At 46.0% G+C, this 12,842-nt stretch overlaps 1 protein-coding gene across 4 annotated transcripts in view; it reads right to left on the reverse strand.

Moving 5' to 3' along the window:
• znf521 (zinc finger protein 521) overlaps nucleotides 1–12,842 on the reverse strand; it is an 89,997-nt gene that overhangs the window by 38,733 nt on the left and 38,422 nt on the right. For all 4 annotated transcript variants that reach the window (XM_083991447.1, XM_083991445.1, XM_083991446.1 and 1 more), the window contains 2 exons: nucleotides 7,270–10,775; nucleotides 7,052–7,136 (listed from right to left, as the gene is read on the reverse strand). In XM_083991447.1, the coding sequence (XP_083847573.1) occupies nucleotides 7,052–7,136; nucleotides 7,270–10,419 (3,235 nt within the window). In that variant the 5' untranslated portion in view covers nucleotides 10,420–10,775. The remainder of the gene's footprint in view (nucleotides 1–7,051; nucleotides 7,137–7,269; nucleotides 10,776–12,842) is intronic.

Consider the following 12,842-nt stretch of genomic DNA (forward strand, 5'->3'; position numbering starts at 1 on the left):
CACTTTTATCTCAGCAGCGATTAAATGTCAGTTAAAGGAGACGCTCTGCGTGAACCGACGCAAGAGTAAATAACACTTGTAAAAAATCCAGCAAAGACTTTACGGTAAGAGATGAGTATCCATTTCGTAGCTCTGCCCTCTCTCTTTTAGAGGAGAAATGGTGCTGCTTTGACTGTCGAGCAGGGAGTCCTATCACACAAGACACACAGAGTGGGGTGATGGTGGGGGGCTGGCCGGTGGCCCGCAGCACCTGAAACCTATTAGAGAGCTTTGGAACATTCCACAGGGTTCTTCCACTTTGGCCAGAGGGCATCGTAAAGGTCCTCACAGAGAGGGTCGCTGCGACTCAAACGCACACAAACAGCCAGCAAGGTGAAACACTAAAACTCTAAGTCGGGATATGGAATAGCGTGACATCTGAGTATACTGCAAATGGCAGTGTGGTCTGTATTGTTTGTGAGCAAGAAGCTTCCACCAGATCTCCTAACTGGCCCGTGCTCCCTGCTGACAAGTAAAATGTGGTCTAAAGGCTAAGATTACATTTTCTGCATTTAGTTTGTCTTAATAAAGAAACACTATGATTAAAACATTTACCGTTGGCAAGCCATGCAAAACTTTTATCAACTTTTTATCAAATGGTTTGCCATCTGGACTTAAAACAGTAGGGGCCCAATAGTGCACTGACACTAAAAACAAACATGCATAAACACACACAACCTGCTGCCAAATTTCTTGGAGATAGCCCTATCTTCTCCGCTATGTGTGTGTGTATATATGTGTTTTAGTGGTACCAAGGCCCATCTCTTTGGCTGGATCTGAGTCCATGCCTCAGTGTTATGCTCACTGGGTTTAGCTCTGTGGGTGTCTGTGGCCTCTCCTCTGGCCGCCCGTGTCCATTTGCTCTGCGGGTATGGCAGGCCTGAGCTGACAGATGGCCGCCCCTCTCCATTCCGCTCCAGAGTAACACAGTAACTGGTTTTTCCTCCGCCGTTGACCTTGCCACAGCCAGCCAGCAATCCAGGCTGGCACTCGGCCTGTCGAACAGGAGGGTAATGAAGTCCAGCGCTGCTCACATGATTATTAAGGCTTTGACGCTGGGGGGCCTTTCAGAACCCTATCCCCCTCCCCTCTCCTCCCCTGTCTGCCATTCACACAGCCAAAGTTCGATGAGGATGGTCATTCGTTACATGGTACTTTGGAAAACCACCATTGTGCGCCATAAAGAAAGCTAAAACTTTTTCGCTGTACTCTCTTGGAGTATTCTAACACAACCCTCCCAACACCTATGAAGCATACAACAATTTTGAGAACAACACTGAAACTCTTTCCCATTCAGTAGCTTATGGTAGCGACTGCTGTCCCGGCGTGCCTGTCGTTCCAAAAACACACTGAGTCACAGCCACTACACAAAGTTAGATCAGATCTGTCACACAACTATTGGTGCTGACAACCTCTAAAAGCAATGCGGAGCGCTACTTCACTCTCACTGCAATCCTCCCTTACCGCAAGCATCTCTGGGCACGCTTGGAACCCCGGTCCCATCAGAGCCAGACTGGGATTTGAGAGGTGTAGGTTGCAGCTCTGACCTTTACTAAGGCAGGACTGTCTGTTTGCACTTCTCCCAAACCCCCCTCCCCCTAGTCAGACTGCTAAGCAACCCCATCAGACCAGGGGTGCGTGTGCACCTACGGCCTTGGTGACATCTCAGAGACCATGGGGAGGTAGAGTAATGCAGAGGTTAATTCTGATCATCCAGTATTTATGGGATTCACTTCAGAACAAGGGTTGGCATTAACACTCTAAAGGAGACATCCCTCCTGTATATCAATAAAACATAGCCAGAAGCACAGGAAGAGCCTACCTTTATTCAGGTCGCCCAAGTTCCTGACTAGACTTGCATAGGAGGATTGGAAAAGCACACCAGTGAGTTCTCCACCCGATGATGTCTTTAAACTCAAAGAAAATGGGATTTATATAAATCTGAATCCTTGCACTTAGTTTGTAATTTATGCTTCCGAATGATTAACTCGGCAAATGAGCACAGTTCAACCAGTCACCGAGAGGAATTTGCCCTAAATCACCATGGTGACACCAACCTACCCATTGCAATGCAGTAAGGGGCAGCAAGTGCTCGCTCAGAGTTTGTACAAACAGGCTGTATGAACTGAGAGCATCAGATATTTTCTCACATGTTGGCCTAGTCTGTGAGGTGTGGGGAAATGTCAGGAAAATCAATAGATAAGGACCACATCAGACTGAGCTTGTCTGGCCTAGCAACAGAGCATCCCCATGGTGATGTCAATTACCTCTGCTTTACAACAAAAACACCAGGAAGAGCAAAACAGTCTCTGCAATGCTGTAAAACTTTTAATGCAGTCTCCTGGTTACATTGAGGAATTTATAAGAAACTTCTTTTTTTTCTTCTTTTGTTTCCCATCCAGACAGGTAGGTAACACGGTGAATGTGAGAATCTTATTGATGGCTCTTTTTTCCGGCTCACTCTGTTTTCTATTCTCCTCATGGACGCCACATTAGTCAGGGAGAGGTATAATGTAACGAGCAGTAAGGTGCGCATAATTGCATATTAGCAGCAACACACTTGGCTGCACGGGAGGTGACTGCGCTAACGAACAGAGAGGTGTTATTAATCACCAATTAATAAAAGCAGGCAGATATCACACTCGGTATATGGCACGCATGGTTTCCTTTGTTTCCACTGGCTGGTCCAAGCCTGTTCTCTTACTTATTTCATAAGATTGATCCTGTTCCTGTGCCGTGTTGTCTATTGAGTTCTGACTCTCATCCAGCCCCCTAGGAGTCAAATGAGGAGTGTTTGGCCATGTTTGTTAGCAGATTACATGTGTATGTGCTCTATGAATGAGTCCCAGAAACTGAGGGAACACCATCAGACATACCTAATCAAAGAGGATTATAGGAGAAGAAACAAAGAATGAAAATACCATATTCTGCTTGTGCACCAGGAGGAAAAAAAAGCTTAATGGGGTAGTGAATGTGTTGCCACCAGGGCAGAGACAGTGATGGAGACCATGTAATCAACATACACTGGCCAAGTTGCTCTTGGGGCCCAAGACAAGAGGATATGTGTCAAGGATAATTTGCGGCCCTTAGCAAGAAACAAAACAAGGCTTTCAGCTTCAAATACTGTTTCAGTGTGTCTCCTGTCTGTTCCCCCACTACCAGCCAGCACGGTTTTGCCAGGTTGGAGCTCAGATGATATGAAAATGTGAGCGCTAGATAGCGAGACAGAGGAAAATGGAGAGATAGTGGACAGAGAGGGGGGCAGAAGGAGAAAGAGAGAACAGAGAGGAGGAGGAGAAACTAGGGGAGAGCTAAAGGCCTCTCACTCGCTCTCCTCTCCAGCTCTGTAACGGCCCACAGTGCCTGCTTCACACAGAGCGGCCAGCTGTACAGCAAATGTGCCTTTCCCTCTCCGCCCCCGAACCTTTCCACCCCTCCAGTGCCCCCCTCTGCCTGGGCCGTCCAGGCCACCGGCTCCTCTCTGTGAGAAAAGGCTCCTCCCTGACTTGGCTTCAAGCTCCGTGTTGTCACCAACCCAAAAAATCCGTAGAGGTGACCCCAAAAACACTTTTTCTGGGATGGGGTTTGGTTTGCTTGTTTACAGTTGTCCTTCTGAGCACTGCCACCTTGGCAGTGGCTGCTTGGAATGGATAGGAGTGAGATGAGAATTGGATTGAGAGCAGATTTAACGGGAAAGCAAAAAACCTTCTCACCTTTAAAACCGTTTAAGACTGAGCCTGTGCTTCAAAACATGTCAGGGCTCTGAAAATCCACACAGGGACATTTGAAACAGTGCGATAAATAGGGCAAACGTGCCCCCCATGAGGCTCCAAATGTCATAGTTTACAGTGGGGTCAAAGTGAAGCAATGGGGTGGCATGATGGCATGCTGATAAAACCAAACAGGCTTTTGTGTCAATGAAAGACCTTCAAAGGTCCTCTCAAAAAAACAGACGACTTTGTGAAAGCACTGTGATTTAAAATATTTTTTTCCAATACGATTACTACAGATCAACACGGCGAGTTGAACTGATGGTCAGATTTGTTTTCTAATCTCAAAGAAAAATATCAGTAAAAGGTTTGATAGTGACTGCAGCAGCTGAAAGCTGTATAAATCTGTGTGTCTCTGGAGAAAAATCGGACACCCTCAATTCTGTAAGTGTGCCATGCCAAAAAAACTCTAAACTAAAGAGTGGCCAGCTGTCTTCTGGCCTGCTATTAAATTGCTCCTTGGATGGTGGCGATATCATTTTTTTCTCCATAGGAGTATCACACCAGGTCCCCAAACAGAGCGACCAGCTGTACAGCAAATGTGTACTGATCCATCTGGGCCCTAGCAGGCTGCGGCCTCCATCTTAAGACACGTGGGGCCGTTCACGGGCTTGGCTGGGGTTGGTCTGCAACACACCCTTCTGCATCCATGGCCACCTCCTTCCCTTTCATTCACCTCCATTATCATAGTAAATGTCGAGTAGCTGTGCACCAGAGCTGCGCTTTATGTCTGAACTAGGACGTCATCATCTGAGTGTAATATCCATGCATCAAAATGTGCTGGCAGTCACACAGAAGAGGCAGCCACGAGCACTTCAGCCCGATGGGAGGAGGTGAGGGTGGAGGCTGAGTGCACTTAGTTTAGGGAGACTATTGTGTTACAAAGGCAGCTAATATGGACTTGTCTGGGTGAGACAGGCTCGGGTTTTGTTGTTCCATACACTTAGCACTATGGTTATGTCACGGCTCACCACTATATATAGAGTTATCAGTGTGAACTGACACCATGGAGCGGGGCATGGATGAAAACAACACCCCTATGAATCCAGCGTCTGCTCCATTACCTACGCTAATAACGCTGACAGCTGAGCGGAGATGACCCCAGCCCCCTGTTTCCCCTCTCCTGTGCAGATGGCCATTAAAAGGAGAAAGTGTCCCTTTTTTCAGTAGAGAAGGTATTTAGAGCTTTTCCAAATGAGTTTTTTTTTTTTCTGTGTTTTTGGCCCAAATTGGCTTTGCCGTGATTACAGGCTGGACTGAATCGAACCCCACTCTTTATTAAAACTGTATTCTTCAGGAAAAGCATTAGATCAACATTAATGGCGTGACGCAACAAAAGAGATGCATACTATGCTTTTCTCTATAGCCTTTCAGTTCAATGTGTTTTCTTCATCTTTACCTGCTCTATTCACTTCCCTCTTTGTTCGTTTGTTCGTCAAAATGCTGCTGTCACTTCTTGACAACTTCATCTTTCTGCCAAATTTTCATTATGACGACTTCTGTTTTCTCTATATTTTGCAGATCACAAGACAAATGCATCTAACAGAAACCCTTTTGAGGAGCCTGATGAAAACCATGATCATGTTGAATACAAAGCAACAGCATATCAGAGAAGTAAGACATCAGACAATAACCCAATCACCTATCCTCCTGTTATCTTAAGCTGTCTGAATTCCACTATTATGGGGGAACTGTGTGCTTGTGCTGCTGAAAGACATAAAATAACCAGTAGGGGGGTTTGTTTTCTACCCTCCCAGTGTGCTCCGTGCCTGCCTTCGCGAGAGAAAGGACTAATGCTGGCATGGTACTGTATTAGGCACCCCCAGTAGAATAGTGGGTGAGCAGATCGCAAAGATGAATACAAAATACACACCTACACACTCTGAGCTCGTCTCTCTCCTTTGCAAATACACCGCAGCATCAAAATCACAAATCACATGCTTCTGATTGTTTATGCACAAACAGTGGGTCCCTGATAGAATTGCCTACCGGTCCTGATAGAATTGCCCACCGTGTTTAAATTCACCTGCGCCTAGAAGCGTGTCCCAAACAGAGAGGCGGTTTGGTTCCAGATCAATGAGTCTCTCTCCCACTGAAGACAACAGATAATGCAGTGTAATGAAAGAGCCGCCAAACGAGCTGAATAAATGAATGAATAAAGGAACGTGAGACCGGAATTCAGACGCCTACTTACTGCAGGCAAGAAAACCTGTTTTCCAATTGTCTGTTCTCTACAAATTATTCTGCCTGCATACAAATGACAACCAAAAGTAAAGACATGTCGAGAATGTGGAGGTTAGTGTTAGACCAGCACTCTTAGTTTAGGAATCTTGTGAGAGGAAATGCGAAATTTGGAATAATTTTGTGATACACAAAGTGATAAAAATCAAATATCCATTTTTTCAGTTGATTTGACGTCATTAAATGCTGACAGCATGAAAGTATGTTACCACATGTTGTATTCAGATCTCAGTCATCTGAACAGAGTACGTAAGTGAAGAGACACGATAAACAAGCAAAAAAAAAAAAAGAAAGAAAGAAAGAAAAAGAACAAGAAAAGGGTACAGCAGCAATGTAAAGATTTTTTTGGGGAAACTGTGGAATAATATTTTGGATTTGAACAGTTTGAATAAATTCTGTTTCGGTATTTAAATATTTCAATAATCTGTATATATATTTCCACTACTTCAAACTACCTTCATAACAGAGTGGTTTGAAGTGGAGAGATTGTGCTCCACAAGCATGCACACATAATATATTATACCATTCACATGCATGGGGAAATGAGGATGATGGGCACAACACTGGGGATGCATTTGATGGTCAAAATATTAAAATAATTCCACCTATTTGGTGATGTGATCCAGATACTTGTGAGCCTGAGTGAGACAGGGTCAAATATTTTATTACATATATCACATCAATCCTTGATATGTGATTCATCTTTTTTAATAAAAAATATAAAAATACTATATCTGGAAATGTAATGATCATATAATTGCGGTGATTTTTTTGTGATGAATTTACCCTAATGATTTGTATAATATATAGATGATGATCACACAAAATCACTCCTTCTAACATTTAAATCACAAACATAAAAGCCCCATTTACTAAATTGATTCTACATTGTAGAGAAAACAAATTTACAAAGATACTACACAAGCACTGTTTTTTATGATTTTGTTGTAGGGGGTGCAACAAAGACCATAATGGATGAAGCAAAAAGAGTTTTGTCCTACCCAGCATGTGATTGGCCACATGGACTTGGATGTCCCATTCACTGTAGAACACCATTTGACATTTGATGCACTGGTATGTCTTCTTCTGTAAAGAAGGTTGAGAGGAAACAGGTTATCATAGCCAACGTTGAAACAAAGAATCACTTCCGTTTTACCAATTTAACGTAACAATACAAAACAATTTGTGAAACTCGACATACAACACTAATTAACTATACCTCTTCAGTTTGTGAGGGACTGCTTCTAGGCATGGGGGACACTTGGGGGGTCTTGAGGTGCCCACTGTTGCTATCCCCAGCCTGCTCCCGATGCACCGTCTGGATGTGGTTTTGCAACTCTGCTTCAGACTCAAATTTCACATTGCAGCTTGAGCATCGTGTCTTGGCAGCAGATGAGGATGATATGGAGGAGGATGAAGATGATGAAGAAACGGCTTTGCCTTTCCCATCTCCAGGGCTGAGACTCTCCCCCTGGATCCAAGTGCCTGTAGTTGCTGGAGTGGTGGCTCCACCTTGCTGTTGTTGCCTTCCTCCATTGACTGTGGGGCTGGAGCTCTTAGAGCCAGCTGCCGTCACACAGGATGCACAGAGTCCGTAAGGCAGGCCGTTAATGTCGAGCTTCACAAGGTCTTGTTTGGACCGGAAGTCTTTCAGGCAAGAGGCGCACTTGAAATATTTTGGAAAATGGTGTTGCTGCTGCTGGTTGTGAGAGATGACATTGTTGCGGACCATGGGTTGGTTGCCAGACATGGTGCCTGTTTTTTGCATGTGGAAGGTACCATGGATCTTGAGCTCCAATGTGGAGGTGACTGTCTGCATGCAGACAACACAGCGGAAACCTGTCAGGGAGTTCCTTAGGTCAGGGTGCATCTGGCAATGCTCCAGGAAGTCTTCCTCACACTGCAGAGGCATCTTACAAATTCGGCAGCTTCCTGTGTCCAGACTCTTGCTATGAGTGACCTTGTGCTCCGTTAGGGTGAGCAGGGAAGGGAAGCGCTCCCCACAGATGGGACACATGTAGTGCTTGACAGGTCCAAGGTGGGTCTGCATATGTTCCCTCAGCCCAGCCTCAGAGAAGAAGGTGCGAGAGCAGACATTGCACTTGTGGTTGCCCTTGATCATTTCAGCTTTCCTTTTTACCATGGCACTTTCACCAGGCCGAATATTGTGGTCTCTCAACTGGTGGTTGGTGAGGAGTGACTCCATGGTGTAAGATGCCCCACAGATGTCACACGAATACATGGGATCTGCTGATTCAATCTCTTCCTCACTTCCATCATGGCTGTTCTGGGACTCCACCACAGAACCTGCTGCTGGCCCTGGGCCATGGCTGTTAGTAAGGAGACCTTGTAGCTCAGCATCTTCTTTAGGCTGTCCATCACCGCCACTTAGAGTAGAGCCATTAGCACCACAGTTTTGTGTCTTTCCCTCAAACACACAGTGTTTCTCCCTCAAATGCTTCTCCAAAAGGACAATGGCATGGAAGGCCTTACTGCAGAAGCGGCAATTATACTTCTTGCTGTGGGTGGTGATGTGGCACTGCAGCTCCACCTCTGTGCCGAAGGACTCACCACAGAAAATGCAGCGATGGGCACGGCCCTGGTTTTCCAGGTGACTGTGTTTGACATGTAGCTGTAGGTCAGTTTCATGCCTGAAGTCCCAGTTGCATGAGGTGCAGCGGTACACCTTCTTCTCATTGCTGTGCTTTACAGCCAAATGGAGCTGGGTGGACACCTTTGAGTCAAACACCTCCTGGCACAGAGTGCAACGAAAGAACACGAAGGTGTGCATATCGAGTAGGTGCTTTTGCAGGTCATCCACAGAAGTGAATTGCTTGTCGCAGCTCTCGCAGATGTAATAAGTGGACGTAATAGTGAAGTGAATTGTCACATGCTTTAGCAGGGACTCCTGGTTGGGGAATTCTTTGTTGCACTGTGGGCAGGTCAGTTGAGGCTGCAGGCCATCCAGGTGAGTTTTTAAGTGGGTCTGAAAAAGGTCTAAGCTGGTATACTTGGCCCCACACTGATTACATATGAACTCACTGGCAGTGCGTGAGGCTGAGCTGCCTTGTTTTAGCATGGTTGCTTCCACAGATATTGGAGAAGAGGGGCTGAGAGTGCGCAGGGCTTTCTTTCCATTGTTGATGTAGTTCAGTGCCAGTGGAATGTTCTTGTGATTCTCCTTGATGTGCTTGTTGAGCTTCAGGACACTGTTGAAAATGGGGGAATTGGTGCAGTATGAACAGGAGTACACTTCTACTATAGGCTCCTTGGGAGTTATAGCCAAGGGGGAGTCAAAGCGCAGGCTTCCCCCATCACAGTGAGTCTGACGAACATGCTCCTCCAAGGTAGCCTCTGTCAAGAACCCCATGAAGCACTGGGGACAGAAGAAGGCATTGCTCTCCTTGGCCACAGGACTAGGAAAGCCGTGGGAACAGCGGATGTGTTCCTGTAGTGCGTTGAGGTCGCTCAACACCTCAGGGCAGAAGTTACACTGAAGGAGGGCATCAGGCAAGCTGGCCAACAGGGCAGCGTGGTCTTCTGCATTGTGGACCTGCTTAAGATGTTCGTTTAAGTTCAGTAAAGAAGGCAGAACCTCCAAACAAAACTGGCAAGTATGGGCCTGCTCTGGCTTGTCCAGGTGCATGGTTCGCAGGTGAATTTGAAGCACAGCCAGACTGGAGAATACTTGCTTGTTGCAGTAGATGCAACTGTAGGAGACTTTGGGCTGTTTGGAGGAACGTCCGCCCATATCTGATGTGTTCTGAGCAGCCCTCTTTCTCCTGCCCCTTGTCTTGGGCACAGGTGGTGCTGTCTCCACCATTGTGGAACTGTCAACAGAGAGGTTGGAGTCAGGGGTGGTGCTCGATACAGAGGTGTAGCCCACTGTTAGCAAAGAAGGGCTGTTGCTATGGTTACTTGATTCAGGGAGCTGGTGGATGTCCATGTGAGCATAGAGGTCCTCAACGGACAAAAAGTGCTCAGAGCAGATAGCACAGGTGTGGCCCTTCCTGTCTCGGCTGTGGGCCTGGTCAATGTGGGTTAGCAGGGTGCCCTCGTCACTGAAGGGCTCGTGGCAGTAGATGCACTGCAGGGTGGCGCCCAAACCTCCATCCTCTGACGGAGAACACTCCGGGTGGCACTCAGCGATGTGCCTCTGGAGCTCTTCCGGGACATCAAAGCCCTCCTCACATCGGCTGCATTTGCGTGTTTCTTTCAGCTTCCAATCATCACCTCTAGAGAGGCTGGAACTGCTGCCATCTTTGCCCCTTTCGTGAACTTGCATGTGGCCATGGAGAGAGCTGGAGGAAAGGAAGCCTCGGCGGCACACAGGGCACTTGTGGGGTTTGTTGGAGGCGTGAGTTTTCATGTGGATTTTGAGGTGATCACTGCGGGAGAAGGCAGAGTCACACTCTCCACAGTGGTACTTCTTATCGCCGGTGTGGAGCTTCACGTGACGATCTCGGCTGCGCTTGTGCTTGAACAGGCGGCTGCAAAAGGTGCAGCTGAAAGGGAGTTTATCGCCGTGACTCTGTTCGTGGCGCTTGAGGAAACTTAAGCGACTGAAGGACTTGTCACAGAACTGGCATGGATACGGCAGGCCAGGGCCCCCTTCGTCCTCGCCAAAATCATAGTCCTCGCAGTGTCCTGGAGAAGTCTGATCCTTACTGGAAGGAGATGATGCTGGCCAAGAACACGATGGGTCATCCTCAAGATCAACACCGTCTGGAGCAGAAGACAAAAAAAGAGAGAAAAAAGAGGATATCAAGGGCAAGTCAGAGGAAAAAAAGAGAGAGAAAGCGAAGGCTGTGTAAAAGAGTTGTTTTGTAAGACTGTATTAGCAACTCATTTGTCTCACTCTTTGAAATAGAAAAGGTGGGCCACCGTAGTGTTATTTGTCATAGTAATTATTAGGTTGCGGGGTATGAATTTAGAAATCTCTGCAACTTAGACAATTTTTTTCCTCAGTGGAAACAATACCTCTCCTTAGGTGTTATCTAAAAAGTTACATTTAAATATGCACTTTTAAGTGTAATTAGAGAACAGAATAAGTGGAAATACCTTTACTACAATTAACCTTGTATGTGGCCATGTAATGGCTTAGCCCACTGTGACTCAAAACACAATCTCTCTGACATTTAAAGCCAACACCAGACAATGGCTGTACTTTAGGATGTAAGCATGGCATGAGGTAAATTAGAACATTTCTATTATTCCTGAACAATTACTAGAATCTTTTTTCTTTCTGAAAAACAAGAATCCTTGAAATGACCTTAAGACAAGAGAGAGAAAAACAGGGAAAAGCAGCTCTCAAGAGTGAAGGAGAAGATTAAATGTGCAATTTAGACTACAGCTATGCATAGCCTTTAGGAACCTTTCACTGGAAAATAGATGATTTTCATGAAACATGGGCCTTTCAGAACATCAGTCAATAGATATCAGATTATAGAATATGCATTATTATCATATTTGTCTGTGTGGTTTGTGCTAAGCCGTGAGGCAACTGATACTGAATGGATGAATGTGCCATGTGCTGATGCAGGGGGACTGGGTGGGGTGGGGATGGGAAGGGGGGGGGTACAGGGAAACGGATAGGGGAAGACGACAACCAAGTGACTAACAATCTCACTCAAGGACAAGCAGGTGCAGGGAATGACCAGGGAAAACCAGTCGACTGACAATGTAGGCTGCGTTCGTTTTACAGTTACTTTAATGTGTCCCTATTCAGATGCCTTGTTGCCGACATTCCTTTCCACTGGTTCACTGTGTGGTGATATGAATGGAAAACACAAAACACCACTTTCCACAAGTTCAAAAGGTTACAGACCACTTCTTCCCGCTGCCGAATTCTAAGTGCTGTGAACTTCCTTACCTAAATAAAACAACGTAATCCCAACCCCTTCAGAAAAAAAAAGACTATGTCAAAAGGCCAAAACTTGGAATGGGAAAAACAAGAGGAAACTGCAAAGATTTATGAGAGGGACGGAGGAAAAGCACGAGCTCTTTCCAGGATCTAACCTCTGTACTCTCCTTCAGCTGACAAATCTAAGTCTCTCTTTCTCTCTCTCTCCCCCCTGTCTGTTGTTTTTGCTGGGAGATCTGCCCTTTGTCAGGATATCATGCCCTCTCTGAACACTTACCCCCATCAGGGCCTATCTTCAGGAAACAGATGGGGTCGGAGGCCATTCCCTTGCCCCTCCAAACTGCTGAAAGCGGCACATTGAGAGCCCACCTCCACACCGTGGCCCTCCCGGAAACCTCCCACCCCTGGCAAGGCGCCCACTCTGCACACACATCTCACTCAAGGAGCAAACCTTGCCTGATTTACTTGCTTTATCTCTCATACATGTCTCAATGTTTTGTTTTCTCTCTCTCTCTCTGGTTTGAGGGAGGATGGGTGACTCAGTGCTATGCCCTCCTCCACAGAGGGGGCGGATCTGCCCTCTCTCATACTGCCTCTCAGGGTATAGGAGAAGAAGACAGTGCAAGAAGAATGACCCCAGCCAATGCCTTACAGTCATACATATTGGCTTTGAGACAATAGCATAAAACAAACAAATAAATGGGCCTGTATACAAGGCTAAATGAAATTCTACTGTCTTAAATGAGGATGTCTTTGCCTTGAGACATCACTAAGCTGTCAGGATAAGCTCATTCCATTTTTTTTTATTTTGTTGTTGTTTACTTGATGTATATTATTTATTTAGTGCCTTTACACAAATACCACACATATATGAAGCCGTATCTGTGGGGGACACGTGGGACTCGCAAACATTGCTCGAATTCAACTCC

Source organism: Trachurus trachurus, assembly GCF_905171665.1.
Source record: "Trachurus trachurus genome assembly, chromosome: 17".
NCBI lineage: Eukaryota > Metazoa > Chordata > Actinopteri > Carangiformes > Carangidae > Trachurus > Trachurus trachurus.